The sequence below is a fragment of the Onychomys torridus genome, chromosome 14 (assembly GCF_903995425.1).
Source record: "Onychomys torridus chromosome 14, mOncTor1.1, whole genome shotgun sequence".
Classification (NCBI taxonomy): Eukaryota; Metazoa; Chordata; class Mammalia; order Rodentia; family Cricetidae; genus Onychomys; species Onychomys torridus.
The window spans coordinates 83874997-83899874 of record NC_050456.1 but is presented as its reverse complement, the minus strand read 5'-3'; the positions used below and the strand labels follow the sequence as shown (position 1 = coordinate 83899874).

General features: G+C 40.8%; 1 protein-coding gene across 1 annotated transcript in view; it reads left to right on the top strand.

The window, feature by feature from the left end:
* The window catches only part of Abcb5 (ATP binding cassette subfamily B member 5), a 125727-nt gene that overhangs the window by 84845 nt on the left and 16004 nt on the right, over positions 1-24878 (top strand). Inside the window, exons 24-28 of the mRNA XM_036205663.1 lie at positions 10638-10794; positions 13602-13799; positions 15397-15603; positions 20453-20599; positions 21500-21688. Of these exons, the coding sequence (XP_036061556.1) occupies positions 10638-10794; positions 13602-13799; positions 15397-15603; positions 20453-20599; positions 21500-21688 (898 nt within the window). The remainder of the gene's footprint in view (positions 1-10637; positions 10795-13601; positions 13800-15396; positions 15604-20452; positions 20600-21499; positions 21689-24878) is intronic.

Genomic DNA, 24878 nt, shown 5'->3' with positions numbered 1-24878 from the left:
TAGAATTATGGAAAAGTTGGGGATGTCGTATTTTAACTTATTGTTAAAATAACTGATGTGGGGCAGGTAAGATGGTTTAGACAGTAAGGCACTTGCTGTACATGCCAAATGACCTGATTTCAGTCCCTGGAACCCATATAAAGGAAGGAAACAATTCTACAGTGTTATATCACATTTCATACCCCATCACACACAATCATAATAAGTAAAATAAGTCATAATAATGATGTATTTTCCCCAGTAAAACATAAGTGTAATTTCAAGGTTTACAACTACAGGTGTGGGTAAGCTGTCTCTTCCAGAAGAGACAGTGTGCTTAGAAATGGAGGTGAGCAGAGGGTGCCATGTCTCTTCCAGAAGGGACAGTGTACTTAGAAATGGAGGTGAGCAGACAGTGCCACAGCAGTCTCCTCATGCACTCATAGTTATTCATGCTCTTGCAGAGGCAGAATGGCCTCTTTATGAAGGGGAGCATGCATGCCTTGTGGAAAAAGATGACTAGTGTCATCTCCACGATTGTAGAGCAAGATCATAACATTTTTATTCTGTTAACTTTTGGCTAGGGATTGGGGGATTGCCCTCATACTAAGAAAGGTAGTAAAATAGCGCCTTTTCTGTTAGCCTGGCAATGCTCAGCTGACTGTCTCACTATGAATGCACAGAGTTGGGGGAATACAAAATAGGCTCAGTTTCCCTTGTTGAAATCTGCATTAATAAAGTAACTATCCTATCAAAAACCTGTAATCCTAGCACTTGGGAGGCCAAGGCAGGAGGGTTGCAAGTTGGAGGCCAACCTAGGTGTGTAGTGAGTTCTAGGCCAGCATGAACTACATAACAAGACTCTATCCAAAAGCAAAAATGAAAGCTTTGGCACTGGTGCCACTAGGCACAATCCTAGCTGAGGTGCCTTCACAATATAAACCAGAAACTGCTGATGACCAGTAGAGGCTTCTGGACCTTCCCACTACAACCACTTCAGGCTCTCCCCTCTTTCCTGGTCACCTCCATCTTTGTGATACATCTAGGCAAGAGGGAAAGAAATCAGGACACTGCAATACAGTAATAATAAAGGCTTGAAAATTTCCTAAGGAAGACAGTCAACTCTGTGTGTGTGTGTGTGTATGTGTGTGTGTGTGTGTGTGTGTGTGTGTGTGTGTGTGTGTTTCATGTTCTTCAAAATCTAAATAAAGTTCTCAACAGAAAGTTATTATTATCAGAACTATAGCAACATAGCTTCATTTTCAATGATATTAATGGCTAGCTGATACTTGAAACACCAAGGGCTATCAAGAAGCTCATTAGCCTTTATGTCCATCTTTACTTAGAAGAACTGATTCTTGTCATTGGGACAGCCACCTTAGTTAGCAAACAGGAAAGATTTCTTTGCTTGAGCCCTGCATGACAGTGGCCCATTCCTGCTGGCTCCTCCCCAGGAGTTATCTGGAAGAAAGGCACATAGGCCATTTAGATTAACAGAGAAGGAATCTACAGAGAGAAGTAAAGTAGAGTAGATGTCTAAGGCCTGTGCAGATCCCAGGACAGGGACAAAGGCTAATGAAGCATAGCATGAGGCAGACACCATGCTTACCACCAGAAAGCACAGCATGTGAAGGAAACACAGTCAGCAGGAGGCTTGCTCACATTGAAATCTGTGTGATCCTGGGCCAACTGCATCATTTTCACAGGCTGGAGTTTCCTAATTTGTGAACAGGGAAGTTCCTGGACTAATTATCTCCTAGGTGGTCAGATTGTATCATGTATTTGAAAACATTCACAAGCTCTAGAACACCAAGTAAATCTCAGTGGTTTGCAGTATTTCTCCATCCAAAATGGAAAGGATGTGGAATGAGAGGAGAGGACCTCTGGGTTGCATTTGGATGAAGAGGGAAAGAGGATGAGGCAGGGAAAAAAATCACTCGATGAGCACTTCCAAGATGACAGCTACTCCACTGTCCACCCAGAGAGGACCTTACACTCTAGGGTATTTGACCACTATGATGAGAATGACTATGTACTGTATTTCTACAAAAATATGAAAGCTTTTTCCAGCAGTGTCCTAGTAACTCTTCATTCCATGAAAGGAACAACACGCAAATTCATATGTTAACACTTCTTATGTCCCAGGTGCCATACATATTTATGCATTTAATTCTGATAACCACCAGGCAACATATTCTTGGCTTCTGTTTACAATTAGGACTCAAATTCAAAAAGAAATTCAGTCACACATGCAAGGCAAATAAGCATGAATTTAAATGTGATCCTGGGAACCCAGCCCGAGGTACACTAAACTTCCTCCCAGGGTAGGTCAGTCACTCAAGGTCTACAGACTGGAGCTGGGCTTGGGGGGGGACACAACAATTTAGCCCTGTGAATATGCTGGTTACTGTTATTTGGATCTTTTGTGTTAAAACTTGGAACCACTTGTGTCTATGTGTTTGTGGATTGTTTCTATTCAAAGAAAAAAAAATTTTTATTTCCGGTTTTATCTTATAATCTTATTATCTTATAATAGGTGTTGGCATTTCACAGTGTTCATATGTGCTTGGAAGGACCAGTGTAGTGAGAAAGCGGCAGGGCTGTCCATGTTAGAGAACCCATACAAACTAAGGTGGGAGGGGATAGACCCTCAGAGTGCCAGGACGCTCCTTACTAACGCCCTGCTCACCCTTCTCCCTCACCCTGGCCAAACCAGAGGGTTTCATGATGGATTGAGTGTCAGATGCTGTACTAAGATTTCTTCCCAAAGACAAGACAAGTATAGGAAAGCTATGAAGTCAAGGATATATGAAAATGCCATGATGAACCCCCATCATTGTGTATGTTAATCAAAAACCAATTTTAAAAGGGAAAACTGGCTGGGAAGGAAGCTCCATGAATAGAGTGCTTGACTAGCTACATACATTCAGTTCAAGTCCAGCCTGGGATACATACAATGAAAACTTGTTTGAGCCTCACTGAATTCCTGCTTTACATATTTGTGTGTCAAGAGTTAGTTCAATGGAAAAATCATTTATGACCTATAGTATGTTTCTTATTTAATGGGGTTAATGTACTTTAGTAACTTTAAATATCTGGTAGTATATCTGACTATTCTCATGGCTCACCGGTGTGAGCTGCCCTAACCTCAGTTTGGCTTAGAGGTTGATGGTGCATTTCTCTGGGTAGGCCCTCCATCCAGATGCCCCCGGAGTTTGAGCTAGATTTGAAAGATCTGGTTTGACTGTATTATTGAGAGTTTGGCCCTGGTTGCTGTACATCAATTGCCTGTTGAGTTACAGAGATGAGCAGTTTAGCTCACTGCTAGGTGAGTTAGTCTAGGCGAATTCAACAACAAACCAGATGTCTAGGCATGCAGACACTGGCCTAACTTTATACAGAACACAAATGGAGGAAATCAAGATCAATGTCCCGACTCAGCTTCTAGGTAACTCATCATCACAGAACCCACTCTCTGTCTAAGTATCTCAGTAAAATGCCTATCAGTCCTAGTTCCCCTTATACAATGAAGACAAAGTATGGATTGGGGCTTCCTCTCTCGAGACTTCTTCCTCTATTCTCCATTCTTCAGCTCTTTGCCCTCCCACAGGAACAAGGCTTCGAGGAAAGCCTTTCTGAGTAACACTTGCATTTTAAAGAAGGACCTAGCAAGGACACAAACCTCAGGGTATCTGTGCCTAATGCTTAAAATGACTCTGGAAGTGAAAATTTTGAGGTGGATGAATATTCAGGTACATATTAAACCACATTATAGTGGTTTTGATAAGAATAGCCCCCATAGGCTCATATATTTGAATGCTTAGTCACCAGGGAGTGGAACTGTTTAAAAGGTTAGAAGGATAAAGAGGTTTGGCCTTGTTGGAGGAAGTGTGCCACTTGGGGCAGGCTTGAGAATCAGGATGCAGAACTCTCAGCTACTTCTCAGTACCATGTCTGCCTGTGTGCCACTGTGCTCCCCACCTTGATTAGTAATGGACTAAGCCTCTGAAACTGTAAGCAAGCCCCCAATAAAATGCTTTCTTTTATAAGAGTTGCCTTGTAGCTGGACATGGTGGCACACACTTTTAATCCCAGGCAGAGGCAGGCAGACCAGCCTGGTCTATAAAGTGATTTCCAGAACAGCCAGGACTATTACACAGAAAAACCCTGTCTGGGGAGGGTTGGGGGTTGCCCTGGTCATGATGTCTCTTCACAGCAATAGAACAGTGACTAGGACACACACTAGGTTGTTTCTTTGTTGCTAGCGCTTAAGAAGCTCAACCCTGTAGATGTATCCTGCTTGTTAAATAAGAAACACAGAGCCAGTTGCAGAGTTAAAAACCAGGAGGTCAGAGCCAAAGCAGAAAACCTTACCCTTCACTGCTTCTGCGGTTCCTCCTCTCCGCAAGAGACCTACTTCTGTGTGTCCTGTCTATTTAAAGACTTTCTGTTCTCCTCCCTCATTGGTTGTAACCCAGCCACATGACCTCCTCGTCACTGCCTGTTTGTACAGACCTCCAGGTCTTCTATGGTTGGTATTGAAATTAAAGGCGTGTGTCTGCTATGCTGGCTGTGTCCTTGAACACACAGAGATCCGCCTAGCTCTGCCTCCCAAGGGCTGGGATTAAGGGCGTGCCCCACTACTGCTCGGCTTCTGCTCTGGCTTGCTCTGACCTCAAGGCAACTTTATTGACATACAAATAAAATCACATTTCAATACAAATAAAATATCACTATATTTCCCCTTTTCTATTTTAATAAAAAGAAAAAAAGGAAAAAGTTATAACTAATATAAGAAAAACTATATACAAAAGTACAATAACTATATATACCATATATACAAACAATAAATACCTAAACAATGTCTAGTCCATTTGTAATTGACAAATTCAGAGAAAATAATTCCATTATCTATCCTATTTTGGTAAGTCCAGAATGTATCTGATTCACTTTTTATCCTAACTTATATAGCTAACGGAACTGTCTTATAACGTCTTTCAAATTTATACACTTACAGCTCTTAGTGAGTTTTTCTGAAATCTTTAACAAAGATAATTATAACTATAACTAACTGATCTTCAACTCCCTCAGAGACCCAAGAAGGAAATAATACTACCTAATAAAAAATAAAAACAAGAAGTGCATGCAAGCAGCTTCCAAAAAAAAAAAATGTGAGTTGACAGAAACAGCCAGCTGCCTGGACAGTCACCTGAGGTTTCTCCACAGTGTTGGGGCATCATCTTCAGCCTACAGGCTTAGCGTATCTGACAGACTCTTTTGTGAACTGAGATGTATACAAGGTCAACAGTTTGACCTCACATTTGGTGAGAGCAGTCCATGTACCAGAAACACCTGAATTCCATTAGTGTCATGTCATGATTCAGGATTTTAAATTCTGGAAATTATTGATGTCTTTTCAATTCAGCTGTCCATTTTTCTTGGCTGTGTATATGTGGCTTCATCTTGGCATCCTGTTCTTCTCCACATCTCTCTATTAAACGCCAGTCTACTATTGAGAGAGGTGAGCTTAGTTATTCCTCAAGAATAACTGTTTCATCTGCTGTTCCATTGCATATAAGAAGCCATTGGCCCACTCCCTGTTCAGCTGCCTTCGAAGAAAAGGGCACGGTACCTTTTACAGATTGTAAAGGTCACTCACTTCAGGGATAGTGCCATATTGTCCTGGCTTCAGAAGATGCCTTTTGTTAAAGCCACAACCACACTTGTTTTGGCAAGAATTGGTAGTCCTTGGTTTCATGTCCTGTCTGTCCTGTTTGTCAGCAGTTGATTCAAGGATACTTCGTTGTCCAGTGGCTGACTTTTGCAACAATGAAAGTTAGTTCCATATGCAGTTTCTTCAATGCCCATATCTTCTCTGAAGTAGATTGGTACTGCCAGGAGCCGTCATGTCTCATAGTCATAGCAAAAAAGAAAAATTCTTAAGTTATTAAAACATTTTAAATGCCATATTCTGTAGATCTCTGAAGGGTTTGAAGATGACCTGTCTATCTAAAATATATCTGTTTGATCTTGACAACACACCTAATATGACTACAAGTTCAATTGTAATGTCTAACCACTAATTTTCATTTCTGTATATCCTAATAGTTGGTAATACTAACATTCAAGGATTAGCAAATTACAATTACATTGTTAAATGAATGGTATAAATACAATATCTCGAACAAGGTTAGAAATACGTATATGGTATATTCTAACAATCTCAATCTCAATAATAATAATTTGTATACAATATAAAACAATCCAATTGAATGTAAAATATTTAAAACTAGTAATTGTCTTTTTTTTTTTTTTTTTAACAAGCACCTTTTGCCTAGCCCTTTACCTAACCCTTAACAACAACTTGTAACCAACCCTCCTAAACAATGAAAACTATCCCAGACCCAATACCCATAAAAAGACCAAAAAACCACCCACCCCACACCACCCCTTTGGGAATGTGGGCGTCGAATTCTTAAAATTGCTTCCTGCTGGGTAGGGGCGAAGTTATCTTTATTCTGAAAAGAAAAATTTTGGGTTAATTGACAAATTCTAGGAAAGATAACTATATTCTTTGTTATCCATAATGCCAAAGTTCAGGGTTTATCTCAAGTCCTTGTTCAAGCAGTCTTTGAAACTGGATCATCTCAGCTAGCCATCTCAGAATTGCTCTAAGCACTTTGTAGTCCAAAGCTGATCTGTAGATGATGTTTGTCAGCTTAGTGATATTATTTTCCACGTGGAATTGTCGTTGTGGGGCCCCATCTTCTTCCTGGAGATTTCATTTGATGTTAGGCCTGGCCGTGATTTCCTGCAGAAAACTGAAAAGAGACTCGAACACAAAGACATGTATAGGCAGCTAATCGAAGCCTTTTCTCTAAATTAATTAGTACTCATATGACCATTATTATCTCAACAAAGTTTAAAATATATATATATATATATCTTGTGAATTCTGATATAAAATTCATACTTTAAGAAAAGTTTAAAGAATCAGAATAGAGTCAAAGAATTGAGATTAGTAATAGAATAGTCCCTTAATTAATTTGGTTTTTCTCCTGTCCCATGTCAGAAGATGGCTCTTTCTTCTGGTATGATACAGGGAGTTTTCATTTTCTTTTTAACAACATGCTTGAGTTTAAAGGAGGAGAGAGCCATTCTCCAACTCCAAAATCAGCTTGGAGCTTTAATTGAACTGGGACTACAAGAAGACTAAGAGTATTAATTTTTTAGAGAAGAGCAGAAACAAACATTTAGAAAGATTTATGAAATTTTGTAGATGATATACCAATAGGCCATTTTACTCTTTTTCCTGCGACAGATGATTTGTCCTTTTTTTCCAGTTGTCTCATTTGTCCAGTGTTCTTCAGATTCCTTAGCCTTCATTCTCCTAAAAGACAAAAACAAAAACCCTTCCCCAAGACTAATTTTGGGGAGGTCCCCTTTTGGCAAGTTACATCTGATTAAATGAAAAGGCATGTATTAATGGTATAAGTGAGTTTAAACTGGATGGTCATGTTGGTTGATGAACTATCACCTCTTCTAATTAAGAGGTCTCTCTTGTTCAAATCGAACCTTTATCAGTTTTGATGGTACCCACAGCTTATCTTCTCCTGCAGAAACAAAAGCAAAACCTCGTCCCCAACGTAACACATGCCCTGGTTTCCATTCTGAGATCAGCACATCCTTGAAGTATATAGGCTGATTTAATTCTGTTGTTTTTTCTATTAACCAATGTCTCTCTGCAGCTGTTGTTCCTTTCTCATTAGCATTGAGAAAATTCAAAGTTAATAGAGCATTGTGCAGTCTATTTCTGGGGGTTTTTGTTACCCCTTTTTGTTTATTTATCATGTCCTTTAGAGTTCTGTTGGATCTTTCTATAACTGCTTGGCCTGTAGGATTATATGGTATACCTCTAATATGCTTTATATTATAATAAGCAAAAAACTGTTTCATTTTAATAGAGACATATGCTGGAGCATTGTCAGTTTTAATTTGTGCAGGTATACCCATGATGGCCATAACTTCTAGCAAATGAGTGATTACAGAATCAGCTTTTTCAGAATTCAAAGCAGTTGCCCATTGAAATCCTGAATAAGTATCAATAGTATGGTGTACATATTTCAATTTTCCAAATTCTGCAAAGTGAAACACATCCATCTGCCAGATTTCATTCCTCTGAGTACCCTTTGGGTTACATCCTGCTGGTAATGGTGTCTGATTGTAGAAGGAACAAGTAGGACATTTCTTTACAATTTCCTTGGCTTGTTGCCAGGTTATGGAAAAATCCTTTTTTAAACCTTTACTATTGACATGATGTTTCTTATGAAATTCTGAGGCCTCCAGCACATTTCCTATCAATAATTTATCAATCTCATCATTACCTTGTGCTAGAGGGCCTGGCAGACCAGTATGGGATCGGATGTGAGTTATATATAAAGGATGACTCCTTTCCCTGATTGTATCTTGTAATTGAATAAATAGTGAAGTTAATTCTGAAGCATCAGGGATAAATTCTGCAGTCTCAATATGTAATACCACTCTTTCAGCATACTGAGAGTCAGTAACTATATTGAGAGGTTCTGAAAAATCCATTAATACCAACAGAATAGCATACAATTCTGATTTTTGAACTGAATTATAAGGACTTTGAACCACTTTACTTAAATTTTCTGATTTGTAACCTGCCTTTCCTTGCTTGTTGGCATCTGTATAAAATGTCCGAACTCCAGATATGGGTTTTTCACGTACAATTCGAGGCAAGATCCAATCAGCTCTCTTTATAAGATCAATTCTATTGCTTTTAGGATATTTGCTGTTAATTTCTCCCAAAAAATTACTGCAAGCTCTTTGCCAAGGTTCACTTTCTGCCCATAATTTTTCAATGTCCTCTTTAGTTAAAGGTACAACAATTTCTGCTGGGTCTATTCCTGCTAATTGACGAAGTCTCAATTTTCCTTTCAAAATTAAGTCAGAGATTTTTTCCACATAAGTTTTTAATTTTTTATTTGGTTTATTTGGTAAAAATATCCATTCTAATATAATATCTTCTCTCTGCATTAATATTCCTGTAGGAGAATGCCTAGAAGGTAAAATAACCAAAATGCAATCCAGCTTTGGATCAATACGATCTACATGTCCTTCATTTAGGACCCAGGTGACCACCACACAGTGCAGCTGTCTTCCCACAGCACTTGCTCAATCCTAATCTTTGGTCAGACTAAGACTCCAATTTGATCCAGCCTGACTTTCCCTTGTATTTAAAATGAACACAGCTGGGCACAGAAACAAACAACTGTAATCCCAGTTCCCAGGAGACTGAGGCAAGGGGATCCAGAGTTCAAGACCATCCTGACCTGTAAAGTAATTTCAGGAACAGCCTTAGTGACTTAGAGGGACATTGTATCAAATGACAACAAACAAGCATATTCAACATGTTACCTAAATACGGCAATACTTCTTGTTACAGCTTTATATCTAGTTTCTGAATGGTATTTTGAGCCATAAACAATTTCTTTGAAGAGTAATAAAAATTTGTTAGTATCACAGAACTATTGACAACAGTAGTTTCAGCAACAGATACGCTGTAAACTGGTTGTTTTTATATTTTCTGCTATGTTTCTTTGTAAAACCGGCAGGACTTGGGGTCTAAGATCAAGGTCACTGAAGAGATTACAGCCCCCACCCCCCCCCCCCCCCCCACAGTCACAAGGAGAAAGGATGAAAGTCATGAGGAATCCAGACATAATTGGTTTTCAGTTTGGTTTTTGAGACATGGTCTCTCTACATAGCTCTTGCTTGCTGTGTAGACCATGATGGCCTAGAACTCACAAAGATCTGCTTGCCTTACCTCCTGAGTGCTGGGATTAAAGGGCACTACCCTGCTAGACTCCCCCAGACATGTCTGTGATGAATGAAAGCAAACAAGCAGCTAGGTTCCACAATGTCCTTTTGCCTAGTGTTTAAATGTTGCTGGTGAAGTGTGTCTATTTGTAGCTGAATTGTTCCTTATTCTTACATCTAAAAGGAAACAGAAAAAAGGAATAGAATATTTAACCATGCATTAGGTCACCACTCTGTGAATGCCCTGTGTGCTTTCAAACACCATTGGCCTGCTAGTAAGGTTATAATGAACGTGTGTCAAAACCGAGATCAGAATCTACAGCAAACTACAAGCTCCTCCTCTAGGCTTGGCTAAAGTGTCCTTTAGTCCCTGCAGGAAGGGTAAGAAAGTGCAAGTCCATACTTTGCTCTCTAAACAGTTTATCGCTTAAGGCAGAGGTCACCTGCTGTAACTACATTACATACAAACAAGGAGGAGACCTGCATCATATCTCACCACCAGGGACACATTCTCCCTACTGTCAGTGCATTCTCTGTCAAATCTCCGAACAAGCACACCTTGTATCAAAGTGGCTAAAAGGTTTCATGCTCGCTGCTTGGAATCTTTGATAACTAATGAAAAGAGGAATTTTTGAGATAACTCAAATTCAAAGGTTCTTTTGCCATACAGAGCACCTGGCAGAAAGCCGGAAAGGGAGGCCATTGTTGAGCCTTCAGCATCTGTAACGCTGTCTGTCCTCTGTTCACTCTGCCTTTTCTCCTCAAGTTCTGCAGTTACGATAGACCTGAGACGCTGGTGTCTTTTCTTTCAACAGAGTTTTTACCGCCATTGCGTATGGTGCTATGGCCATTGGAGAAACACTTGTTTGGGCTCCTGAATATTCCAAAGCCAAAGCTGGAGCTGCACATCTGTTTGCTTTGCTGAAAAAGAAACCAACTATAGACAGCTGCAGTCAAAGTGGGGAAATACCAGTAAGGACAACTAGAGTTTACGTGTTCACTTTCTCAGTAAAGTATTGCTCACAGCAAATATTCTAACACCAGACATCAGAAGTTTGTGTACAGGAAGAATTAATTACACTACAGAGGAGGAAGAGTGCCTCATTCTAGTCAGATTCTCACCTCTACTCCTGAAATACATTTTATGTTAAAAAAAAAAAATCTTCTTTTATCTTACATGCCCTATGCCAAACAAATGTTCAATGAAAGATTGGTTACTAAGTCAAAATATATTAGACAGCAATGAATTTGGTCTTGCATGAATGTTGGCTAAATTTCTTTTTCTCTAATCACATCTGCAAAATGAATAATGCCTTTTATGGTAAACACGGTTTTTTTATGGGAAATATATTTGCATAAGAAGAAAAAGGGCAACTGAGTATATATTAAATTGTACACACAAGTTTAACTGCAAACACCAAGAGACCATGAGTACTAAAAAAAAAACGTCAGAGAGCCAAATGATTTGAAGACACACTTCGTGATTATATGTTAAGCACTTGTTCAATGTAAAAACCTTTCTAGGCATCTTCTTATATTTAAAAATTAGAATCATTAGGTATATACTTAAAGTTTTCATTTAAAACACTAATTTTCTCTAGAATTTTAATAATATATTTGCTTATATGACAGTTTAAGGTCACGTAGTATCAGTGAAGCTTTATAATTAATAAGGGGCTTGGGTGCATGGCTGGTAACAAAAATAAAAATACCTTAAAATTCTCAAAATGGAATGCTCAAATCTTGGGGTTTATATGAGTGTAATGCTGCTTTTATTTCTTTCTAAAATTTCAAAGAGAAATTGAGTATCTCACAGCTGTGTGCCCTTCAGAACTGTGTACATATATAAAAGCTGAGGAGGGAGAGAAGAAGAAAGGGGAGATGCGATGAACTACATGCATGACACAGAGCACAAATATTTCATATAAAGACTACAAAGTTATTCAGTATTTTATCTAATATAAAATATTTCAGATTATCACTTCTGCTTTTAAAAACTGAAATCTGGACAATTAAATTCCATGTACTGACATATACTAAAGCAAGTTGACAGGCACATAGCTGTCTATTACGTTTTTCTCCACATTTATATAGGATTAAAGTTTTCCACATTGCAATTAAAAATAATAAGAATAAACTTTAAAATGTGTTAAGACTTAGGGGTTTTCTAACACATCTCTCTGTGACTTCCCAAAGGCACCAGACCATGTGCAGAATTAATTGCTCTCTCCATTTTCTGTGGTGCTTTAACACTGGGGCAAATGGTATATATTTGTAGAGGCAAAATACAAAATGAAAAAAAAAAAAGACTGCTACTCCCCTCTTAGATCTGGTGTACATCATGGTAGATATTTTATTCTGCCGCTAGAAACTTTAACCATGTCTTACGGCTTCATGCTGTTGACAACAGAGTAGTATCATCAAAGAAATTTTTTATTTGCTTGTTTGTTTTGTTTAAGACAAGGTTTCTCTGTGTAGCCCTGGCTGTCCTGGAGTTTGCTCTGTAGACCAGGCTGGCCTCAAACTCACAGAGCTCTGTCTGCCTCTGCCTCCTGAGTGCTGGGATTAAAGGTGTGCACCACCATCACCCAACATCAAACATGTTTTGTGTATATTTGTTTGCTTGTGTTTGAGACAGGATCTCACATCTGTCATGCAGACTGGCCTCACATTATGTAGCCAAAGGTGATCTTAGAACTTTGATCCTTCCACACTCACCTTCCAAATGCTAGGGTCACAGATGTGTGCCACTGAACCCAGCATGCACAGTACTGGGGATCTAACCCAGGGCTTCTTGAATGCTAAGCAAATGATCCTCCACAGAGTTCCACCCCTACCTCCCCCCACCCCTATCAAACATCCTTTGTGCTTTTTCTCCTAGGTTCAAAATACTTCACATGTCTATTAAACCTGACGAAGGTTAAGGGATTTGTCTGAAAGTCCAACCTTAGTCTGCGTCTACCTTCATCACAAAAACCAAAAATCCTTCAATGTAGTTGGAGGGTGTTATTCGGTGGTAGAACATGTGCTCAGTATGTATGAAGATTTGGCCTTGACCTCCAGAAACACACACACACACACACACACACACACACAGGAGGGGGTAGGTTTAACATGAAGTTAAAAACAACTTCAAAACTTGAGCCAAAGATAACTAAAAATAAAACAATCACCATTTAGTTACAGTCCTCGAAAGCTTTTAAAGAATATCATTAGCATAGAAAAGTATTAGTTTACATAAAAATCACCATTGACTGAAGAGATTGAAAAACACAGAGAAAACTAAGCTTTCATCTAAGTATTACTGCTGAATAATGATCAACTAAAAATGAAGATAGATCAGAGTTCAAAGCACAGTGTATATTAACTATAAAACATAGTCCAGTTCTCAAAATAAAACTTATGCATAGTTTATAAGACCCAGGCATTTCTGAGTTAAGCAGTAAAGGATTTTTAAAGCTTACACTAAATTTAAAAAAGAAAAAAAGCTGATTTAGAGACGATGGTCAGCTAGTCAGCAGGGCAGGCTGTGGTCCCAAGCTGAAGGAATCTCGTGCTTGTGGGAACATAGTCCATCACTGAAGGCAGCAAGAACCACACACATAAAAGCACAAATGCTGATGGGGTCCAGCTGTCAGTCAGCAGCTCTCTAGAGACAAGGACTTGAAACCGAAATGGTGTAGAAACATGCACAAGTTATAGAGAGCGCTCACCCAGGGCATGGCCATGGGTACACCCTTCCTAAGTCCTGGGTAAACACTGCCCTCTTCCTTTCACAGGACACCTGTGAAGGGAATTTAGAATTTCGAGAAGTCTCTTTCTTCTATCCATGTCGCCCGGAAGTTCCTGTTCTTCGTGGCCTGTCCCTGAGCATCGAGAAAGGGAAGACTGTAGCCTTTGTTGGAAGCAGTGGCTGTGGGAAAAGCACGTGTATTCAACTGCTACAAAGATTTTACGACCCTACGAAAGGACAAGTGGTAAGATGGACTTAGAACATACAAGCTGGGGGTTAGTAATAAACCCTTAAATGTGCAGGTAAGCCTAGGTTACCCAGTAGAGCAAACACAAAACCTAAAAAAACAAAAACTTTCTGTCCTGCTCTTGCCTCAGAAAACAGCAGGCCCATAGCAAAACCAGCGGAAGAACTTCAAAATTAAGTACAATGCCCAAGGGATCTTGAGCTTTCCTGACAGCTGTGATTTTTACCTTAGAAGCTGTGGGATTATTTTGGAATATGGGCGTCGGGGCAAGTTTGTTTTTCTTCACATCGTATCACTGCTCCCTATCCCTTCTGGTTTAAGACAGATAATGGTCTCCACCCCTTGGCTGATCTCACTGGCCTTCCACACCCTCAGCTGTCAAGACCTTTTGCAAGGCTAAGGCTTCTTTCAAATTAGTCTCCATTGAAAAGAAACAATCTCTTCCTCCTTTGAATCCAAGGCCTACGTTCCTTACCTTGCTCATATCCATTATACCTTATATGCCTCATGTTCTGGTTCCTATTGCCCTCCCCCACCACTCTCTCTCCTCTCCCTCCTCCCCTTCTCATACACACAAAGCTTGCATCTTGCCCATTCCTTCATAGAACATAGTTCCCTAAAAGTTAGAGGCTGTCATGTTAACCCTACTCTCCTACAATTTGCAGTCTCTTTCCATTATAGCTTCTCAGCAAACATTCGGAAACTAGAGCTGCTCATAAAGCTCCCTTGAACTGGCTGATACCTATCTATTTTCAGGTAGCATATACACTTTCCCTGCTTGAAACTACTGGAGGATGGCTCCCTCACTGTCTGGCTCCTACCTCCTTCCCCAAACTTCCTCTCCTCACTCCTCTCACCGTGTGCTGAACATCCATCTCCCCAACTTCTGTGTGCCTTTTTTCTTGCTGTTCCCCCACCTACTCATTACATCTCAAGTGCTGTCTGTGTCTCATCATTTATGGCTTAGTCTCAAAGTCCCTTCCCACGGCCATCCTAGACATCCTCTGCCTCAGTTCCTCTCCATTCTGTTACCCTGTCTTCATGTCAGCTTCCCTTTCTGAGTTGTTGGTGTACTTTAATGCCTGTCAGCTGGAATATGAACTGTTATGGTGAGGGGGGAGTTTTGCATTGTATTACTTCCCCAGCACCTAGAGTCCTGGGCACATAGCAAGCATGTTCATCACACAGCTGTGTGAATGAATACCTATGGCTCAGAGCAAAGTGCCCATCTCTACAGGTAGACTCATTCATCAATATGTGCCAGCTCTTTCATTGGGCATCAGTAATGGAGTATTGTTACACTCGAGGGGAGGTTGATCATTTTCTATGTGACTTCCAGACAGAGTACTGGGTATACTACAATCCCTGTGGTTATTTCTAGAAGTGTATGTTTGGAATCAGCCTTCATTGAGCTGTAAGCTGGGAGCTCCTGTCCAGCAGGTGATTTATGAACCTTCCTTTGGCAACATATACTTCAAAAAATAGCTTGAATTCCTAGGTTTCTTGTTATGATTTGTTTATGTGTGAATACCATGAAGCGTAATATGACACAGTTGTTGGATCTTAAAAACTAGTCTCCACTCTGCTCTTGCAGCTGCTTGATGGTGTTGATGTAAAGGAGCTGAACGTGCAGTGGCTGCGTTCCCAGACAGCCATCGTCTCCCAAGAGCCTGTGCTCTTCAACTGTAGCATCGCTGAGAACATCGCCTATGGTGATAACAGCCGCACGGTGCCCTTAGAGGAGATCAAAGAAGTCGCAGATGCAGCCAACATCCATTCTTTCATTGAAGGGCTCCCCGGGGTAAGAAAGCAGCTGAAACCTTGAGCTACAGAGCTGCCAAATACTGAATTTGAAATAGTCTCATACAAGGTTAGATGTAAAAAGCAAACCTGATTTTTTATGGGTTTTTTTGGCACCCTGATAGCCATTCATATATAATGCACTGGACTTTCACACGTTATGTCTTAATGAACTTGTACTCTGCCTTGGGTGAAGGTATGAATTTAAAAGACATGGTGTCACTCTGAACTAAGTATTTGGGGGGAAATAAAAGTGAACCTTGTGATTTACTGAATTTTCTTCATATAGATTGTGTGTGTGTGTGTGTGTGTGTGTGTGTGTGTGTGTGTGTGTGTGTGTTGAGACAGGGTTTCTCTGGTGTAGCCCTGGTTGTCCTGGATCTCACTCTGTAGACCAGGCTGGTCTTGAACTCACAGAGATCCCAAGTGCTGGGATTAAAGGCGTGTGCCACCACTTCCAGTCTCGGGTTTGTTTGTTTTTTAAAGGCAGTATCTCACTATGTGGTTCTAGCTGACCTGGAACTAACCATATAGACCACACTGGCCTCTAATAAAGATCCACCTGCCTCTGCCTCAAAAGTGCAGGGATTAAAGATACCTGCCACCACACCAGGCCAAGAATAGATTTTTTCTAAAGCAAACAAATGGATCTCAACATCTGTCCAAATATAAGACTACAGTATCAATGTAAAACTCTGAAAGACAAAGCCAGTTTTTTTTCCAGAATCCTCAATATAAGAAACATACAGAAGACTCTTCCCACACATCTAGATTTTGCCAATCTTATTTCTCTAGCAAATTTCCTGATTGCCACCCTGCCAGTCTCTGAGGACTTATTTTTACCTTTATTTCAAATTTATAGATTAACCTATCTGTCATATCCTGATAGCTCAAAATCTTCACTTCATCTCCTCATCCACACACAAACAGTTATGAATTTATTTCATTGCCTCAACACACAGCCAATCAGCCTTGCTCTTTGAGTATTACTTGTGGAAGATGACTCAGACAAACCAAATGCTGTCCTATGCATACAGAAATCACTAACACACACAAAGAGCCTTCTTTGTTGTGGGCTCATGGATATGATGTGAGTGAAGGCATGGCAACAGAGACTACTGATGTGCTCACAGAAGTGGTGTCCGGTGTGACTAAAAATGTATCACACCTGTAATCCCAGGACTCAGGAGGGTGAAAAGAAGGACTGCATGTCTGAGGCCACCCTGGGGTCTTACCAAGAGTGTCTCAAAAAAAAGTTCTAAGTAAGAATGGATGCAGAGTGATAGGTGGTTGGAGAGGAATACACACACGTGTAGTCTTTAATGAGTGTGGGAAGGAATGACGAAACACTGAAATAGCCAGGCTTAGATTCCATTCCTGGAGCTTTTATAAAATACCCTGAGGAAAGCTACTTCAGGTAGAAAGGATTTATTTGGCTCTCAACTCCTGGTTACAGTCCATCACCTCGGGGAGGTCAAAGGAGCAGCAATCTGAAGAAGCCATCGCTTTACATCTACGGTCAAGAGCAGAAAACAGAATGCATACATGCCTGTGCTCAGCTCCCCTCTCTACTCACACAAGCTTGGACCCCTTCCTAGGGAATGCTGCTACTCACAGAGGGTTTGTCTTCCCACCTCAGTTAAAATAGTCAAGATAATTCCCCATACACAGGCCCACAAACCACCCTAACCTAAACAGTCCCTCACTGGGACTCCTTCCCCACATCATGTCTAGATTAGTGGATAATTAAAACTACCCATCGCAGCAAGCAAGACATTTTAACTGTAATAGTTGCTAAAGACTTACTGAAGGTTTGCAGATAGGAATGATGTTTAGATTGGGTATTACTCATCCAGCAGCAATGTGAGTGATGACATGGAGTGAGGAAGAGACAGTTAGGAGATCCATTAGGAGAGTTTAGGGAATGAGGTTTTTGTTGTTGTTGTTTTTTTTTTTTTTAAGATTTATTTATTTATTATGTATGCATTATTCTGCCTGCATGTGTCCCTGCAGGCCAGAAGAGGGCACCAGATGTCATTACATGTGGTTGTGAGCCACCATGTGGGTGCTGGGAATTGAACTCAGGACCTCGGAAGAACAGTCAGTGCTCTTAACTGCTTAGCCATCTCTCCAGCCCATGGGAATGAGTTCTTAAAAGCCTAAATTCATAAATACCATGTGAAAAAAAGATGAGAAAATGGATTTGAAAGATAGATGAAAATGAAAGTAAGCTGGGTGTGCTGGGGCGTGCCTAAATCTCAGCACTCAGAAGGACCTTGTTTCAAAAATGACAAAAACAATCAATCAAACAAACAAACAAACGAAAAACAAAAACAAAGCAGAATTAGCTCAAAACTGTACAAGCAAGAAGAGACTAAGCCTTCTACTGAGGCAAAACACAAAGCAGTGGTCAGAGTCCCAAGTGGAAAAGGGCAAGAAAACTACACAGAGGATATTCCTTTGAACTGGACTTTGAAGACTGCATAGGAGTTCTCCAGACAGGGCAGGGTAAAACCATTCTGGAGAGATAAAATAAAGACACAAAGCAATATAGATACCTAAAAGAAGCTTTAGACACAAGGGAGATCTTAAGATCCTTACACATACGTCAAACAATAAAGAACTGAAGTGGGGCCAGTACAGAGCAGTACTAAATGTAAAAACCCCAAGCTAAAGCATTTGAACTGTCTTAATAGATAGGTGTGCTTCTAGATGTTTTTAGACAGAGAAATGACATGATCAAAAAAATTTAGCTTTTTAGGATAAAGAGATAGCTTAGCAGGTAAAGGCACTTGCCATCAACACTAAGGATCCAAGTTCTGTCCCCAGAGCACACAAGGTGAAAAAAGGAGAACTGCCTCTCCTACGCTTGTCCTCTAACCTCAGTGTGCACATAATGATACATGGGTGCCAACACACACACACACACACACACACACAGTAAGTGAATTTTTAAAGATTTTTTTGTTGTTTTAGATAAGGCCTTTAAATGTTGACCATATGCTAAGCTTGCCTCTCGATTCTTCTGCCTCTACTTCCCAAGAGCTGAGATTATACTATCCCTAAGGATGACACTTTTAAAGAACAAAAACAACTGTGGAGAGTAACCTTTTGGAGGCCTGCAAGTCTCGAGCCCGCTTGGGTGACAGTTAGAGTCTGTATTAAAGAATAAAAGTGGGCTAGAGAGATGGCTCAGCAGTTGAGAGCGTAGCTGTTCTTCCAGAGGGTCTGGGCTCAGTTCCCAGTACCCACAGCTGTCTGTAACTCTAGTTCCAGGGAATATGATAAACCCTCTGACCTCCAAGGACACAGCACACATGTGGTTCACAGACACTCATGCAAGCACAACACCACACACATTTAATTAATTAATTAACAATAGAAGAGATAGGGGAGCAGCGAGAAAGCTAGGCTTCTATTTGCTTTTCCAGGAATCCAAGGAAAGGAGACTTGTGGATGTGGTCATGTATACGTGTAATCCTAGCATTGGGAGGTAGAGGGAGGGAGATTAGGAGGTCAAGAGCAGCCTCAACTACACAGCAAGTTTAAGATTGATTTCCTTGAGGCCCTGGCTTGTAGTTAGAGTTTTCCTGCCTGGCCCAGTCAGGACAAATCTCTCTTACCCGCCAGTCCCACAGTCGCTCAGACCCAACCAAAAAAGCACACAAAAACTTATATTGCTTACAAACTGTATGACCGTGGCAGGCTGCTTGTTATCTACCTTTTCTATCTTAAATTAACCCATTTCTGTTAGTCTATACTTTGCCACATGGCTTGTGGCTTACCGGTGTCTTTACATGTTGCTTTTCATGGCGGCGGCTGGCGGTGTCTCCCTCCAAGCTTCTACTTCTCAGAATCTTCTTCTCTCTTGTCCCGCCTATACTTCCTGCCTAGCCACTGGCCAAATAGCATTTTATTTGTACAGAGCCATATCCACAGCACTGGCTCAAAAAGAAAAAACAACAAACAAACAACAACCAAAAAACAAAACAAAAAAAAAAAAAACCCAGAAGAACCAGAAAGACCCCTATTGAGGACAGAAGTTTGTGCTATAGCAGTGGCAAGGGACATCATGGAAACATTGAGAGGAGCAGAATGTCATCATAAGAGCTTCGGTATGGGTGGGACATAAATGCCAGCTTCTCTGACTTGCAGAGAACACATAGCCAGTGAGGGCTGCCATCTGGGAACATGCTCACAAAGGATTAGCATGAAGGGAGAAACCTCATGCTTTGCCTGGTAGTTTTAAATATTTTGAATTGTTTTGAACCGAAAATGGCAGGTAATATAAATTCATCTGTGTTGACTAAGAACTTTTCTTCATTATTTTTTCCCCCTTGTGCTTTAATTCTGAGGTTCCCTTTGTCAAAGCTTGGGCTGTAGCTCACTGGGTAACCTGCTTGCCTAGGGCACACAATGTCCTGGGTTCAATCTCTAGCACCACATAAATGGGGCATGCTGGCACAAGCTTGTAATCCCAGTACTCAAGAGATGAAAAAGGAGGCTCAGAAGTTCAAGGTCATCACTGGCTAATTAAGAGTTCAAGGCCAGCCTGGGTTATGTGAGACTCCATCTCAATAAGGAAAATGAAATCAAAGAAAGGAAGGGAGGGAGAGTCTAGAAAGGAAGTCAGAAGAAATTCCTTCAGTGAAGCATAACAGCAAAGGTCTCCTCCTTGGGGTCAGGTCTATAAAATAACATAGCTCCTCTGCTCACATTTATTTACAAAACGGACCTAGAATAGATTTCAACACTTGATGGGACTCACCTTTTCGAGAGTAGTGAAATCTGAATTGTTTAGATGTCTGTCTCCCATGGTTGCTAAAGTGCTTTCTTTGTTCCTGAAACAGAAATACAACACTCCAGTTGGACTAAGAGGAGTGCAGCTTTCTGGTGGTCAGAAACAAAGACTGGCTATCGCAAGGGCTCTTCTCCGGAAGCCAAAAATTTTACTGTTGGATGAGGCCACTTCAGCCCTTGACAATGAGAGCGAGAAGGTAATGCCTTCTTTTCTGTGTGTCAAATAGGAGTGGGTAGTGTCATGAAGACCAAGGTCAGATTGGGGAAATGAAGTCCCAGATGGGGTGGAGAGAGGGTTGAAGTCAGGCAACTGGGTTATGGAAAGGCTTTCTCCTTTAGTTCCTCTCATATCAAAATGACTCCAATTTTGAACATATCTGTCCAGTCAAGAAAAGCCCAGGGAGATGGCCATTTCTAGATTGTTCTTCTACGTTGGTGCTAAACCAACTAACAAAGCAGTCAGTCTGTGTCTAAAGTAAGGAACTGCTATAGGGAGAACATTCTGCTTATTCTGCTTTCCCAGACTTTTCTATGGTTAGAACAAAATGAGGGGACACAGGTATAGAAATTCTGAGTTTGAGCTTGGGACCATCTCCTTACCTATATAACCATTCCAAATACACTTATTTTCATAAATACTCTCCCAACCCAGTCCTACTCTGAGTACTTTTTCTCTACTTAATTGGGTGGCTTACAGTTCAGAGGTTCAATCCATTGTTATCATGGTGGGACACGGCAGCATGCAGGCAAACATGGTGCTGAAGAAGAAGCTGAGAGCTTTACATCTTGACACAAAGACAACAGGAAGTAGTCTGTCTTACTGGGCATGGCTTGAGTATATATGAGACCTGAAAGCCCACCTCCACAGTGATATACTTCCTCCAAAAAGAGCATACCTGCTCCAACAAGGCCACACTTCCTAATAGTACCACTCCCTTTGGGGGCCATTTTCTTTCAAACCACCAAAGTCGGGCAGTTCCTCTGAGAATAAGCAAGTACAGCAAAGAACATCATTAGATTTCCTTAATGACTGAATTTAGGCATGCTTATGAACATCTTCCCTAAGCTGACAGTCACTTGGTCCTTTTCTTTTCCAGGTGGTTCAGCATGCCCTTGAAAAAGCCCGGAGAGGGAGGACCTGCCTAGTGGTGGCTCACAGACTCTCCACAGTACAGAATGCGGATCTGATCATAGTTCTACAAAATGGAAAAATCAAGGAGCAAGGAACTCATCAAGAGCTCCTGAGAAATAGAGACACATACTTTAAATTAGTAGCTGCACAATGGGTACACTGATGCTGCCAGTCTTGCGTGCACTTTGACCTTTGTGTAATGAAAAATAGTCAGTCATTTCTTGGACTGCTCTGGCCTCTACTGCAAATGCCAATACCTATAAACCTGACACTCAAGTATAGGAACATTCAAGTGTCTTCCCTTGAGATATTTTTCCCTTGATATTTTTAAAAGCAAATCAGGGAGGCTGGAGAGATGGCTCAGTGGTTTAGAACACTGGCTGCTCTTCTGGAGGACCTGGGACTGATTCCCAGCATCCACGTGACAGCTCACAACCACCTGTAACTTCAGCCCCAGGGGATCCACTCGACTCTTCTGGCTTCTGTGGGTACCAGGCATGCATGTGTAGCAATCCACTTGTGCAGACAAAACATTGATATACATTAAAAAAAAAATTTTAAATTAGGAAAAAAGCAAAGTAAAAGTTTACAAAATTTACCTGCAAAAAATGCCAGTGTCTCTCATTTCATAAAAATATCCTAACACATTTTCTTGTAGACAGCTTTATGCAAAATACAAGCATTTCTGTGTCAAAGTTCTGTGATGAGATTGGGGGAGAATATCATCTAGTTGAAAGGTTTTAGCTGAAAGAGTAAGATGCAGCTAGTTAGGCCTGTGGGACTGCAGAGTCTTTAATTGGGAAGACTGAGCTTTGCAGCATGTCAGAGTACTGTGCCTCCCTTCTCTCTAGACTGTCTGAATTTCTGTAAGTGGCCTCTCCATAAATATCCAGTTTCTAAAATTCTGTTATAGCCCCTCATTGGGCAGGGATGGGGGAGTTTGAGAGCAGTACAGGGTAAAGAGTCCAAGAAGGGAAGATGGCTCCTGCTTTCCCAGTCAGCACAGAGCTTCACACCGTTCTTCCCAAAGATTCCATTCCAAGCTTTGAGTGTTGGTATGAAGCATAGGCTAACTAAAATGTGAACACTTAAAATAAAAGATATTTCTACTGTGGGTGAAAAATTAAAATGCTTTTCTGTATTGTTATCAGTTTATTTAAATTCATATGTACTTAATAATATGTAGTATATGATTTACAAATTCTATATAAATAGCAATATCAGTTAACTGAATCATGTTTTCCACTTACTTAAATATATAATGACATCCTTAGTCCCTCTCTTTTTTTAAGGTTTTTTGCTAGGATATATTAGTTATATGCAGTAATGGATTTCATTATGACATTTTCATACACGGATGTACTTTTGTCATATTCACTACCTATGGCCCTCCTTTGTCCACCCCATCAGCTGATCCCATTCCTCTTCCTAAGCAGCCTCCTTCCACTTTCATGTTCTTTCGTGTGTTACCCAATGAATGTAATAAGGGTTATTTTCAGGAACATGAGTGAGGGGTTACTTACAAGAGCATGGGCAACTTACCCACTGACAAAAATATTACACACACACACACACACACACACACACACACACACACACACACTCAGCAACCACTAACTGCCTATAAACCCTCAGAGGGCAGGAGTGGACTTGTGAGCTCTTTTCTCTCCTATGATAGGATGTTGATAACAGAATTTTGTACAGATCTCTTGCAGATATTCAAAGCTTCTGACAATTCAAATATGCCAGAACCACAAGATGGGTGGGGGGTGTGGTCTAAAATTGGGCTAAGGAATTGTGGTAGTTTTAGTGTAAGTGGCCCCCAAATCTCACAGGGAGTGTCATTATTAGGAGGTGTGGCTTTGCTGGAGGAAGTGTGTTACTGTGGGGGCAGGCTTTGAGGTTTCCTGTGCTCAGGATACCACCCATTGTCTCAGTCAACTTCCTGTTGCTGCAAGTTGTAGGACTCTCAGCTACTACTCCAGCACCACTAAGACAGAAGTTGGTACCAGGGAGTGGAGTATTGCTGTGATAGGCCTGACCATGTTTTTGTATTGGTACTTTGGGTTATGAAACCAGGGGAATACTTCAAGCACTGCTTAATGGGCCATACTAGTAGGAGCATGGAAGACAGTGGTACTGATAATGATTTGATGAACTGTGAGGATCAAGAGGTTACAGAGGAGAATATTAATCCCATGAGTCAAGAATAAGACCATTACCATGATTTAAAACCAAATTTGAAGCAAGCTTTCATTAAATACTGGCCAGGTGGATGGGCTCTGGCCAGGTTCATCTCCAGGTTTCCAAAGATGGCACTGAGTAATGGTTTGCATTGGGCCCATCAGGTGCAGTCTGACATCCTGACATATTTCCAGCCTACACCTAATCAGGAGCAAGCACACATCCTGACGTATTTTCTAAGAACCTCCTGCCTACATGTGGTCAAGCATATCCAGTGCAGATGGGTCAAACAAACTTGTTTAGGGAAGTGAAACACGTGACTTGTTATCTCGCATAAACAATTGCCTCCAGATTTTCAAGAACTGTTATTGGTCAAGGCCTTGCAGATCAGAGGCAACCTTTTGTTTCAAGGATCTCTTTTAATAATTAAAACTTAAAATGTAACTTTGGCTCTCACAGAGAATATTAGTTTGTGGCATAGAGAGTGATCTTGTGATATTTTGGTGAAGAAAGTAGCTGCTTTTTTGCCTTTATCTGAAGAGTCTGCTTGAAGCTAAAGTGAAACAGACTAGTATAGACTCTGTTGTGTGGTTATTAGTGTTAACTCTGATGAAGGTTCATAATGAAAAGGAGCAAGCTGAGAAAGGTAAATTACAAAATATAAATTTTTGAGGAGAAAAAGAACACTAGAAAGTAGAATGGATCTAAGTCCTGGGTTCAAGTAGAGAATTAGAGAATTAAGAAATGGAATAAAGGGACTAGGGGCCTCAGGGCAAGATCCCACCCAGCTAAGTTTCCAACTTGTGAAAAGGAACTAAAGAAAAAATTAGAGCCCAGTGTGGTGGGGCATGCCTTTAATACCTGGCACTTGGAAGATAGAGGCTGGTGAATCTCTGAGTTTGAGGCTAGCCTGGTCTAGAGAACCAGTTCCAGGACAGCCAAGCTTAGATAGTAAAGGACAGAAAGCTGGTGGAAGTATAACTGAACAAGGGGCCCATGTTCCAGCCCCAGTACATGGCAGAACTTGGCAGTTTCAGCCACATGATTCTGGCTTTAGAGTTAAGGATAGCAGAAACAGAGTTTGCAACTTGTCTCTGAGCCTGAAGAAAGCTGCTGAGGCCAGGCATGTGTCAGGGGTGTCCCTGAATGGAGGCCTAGTA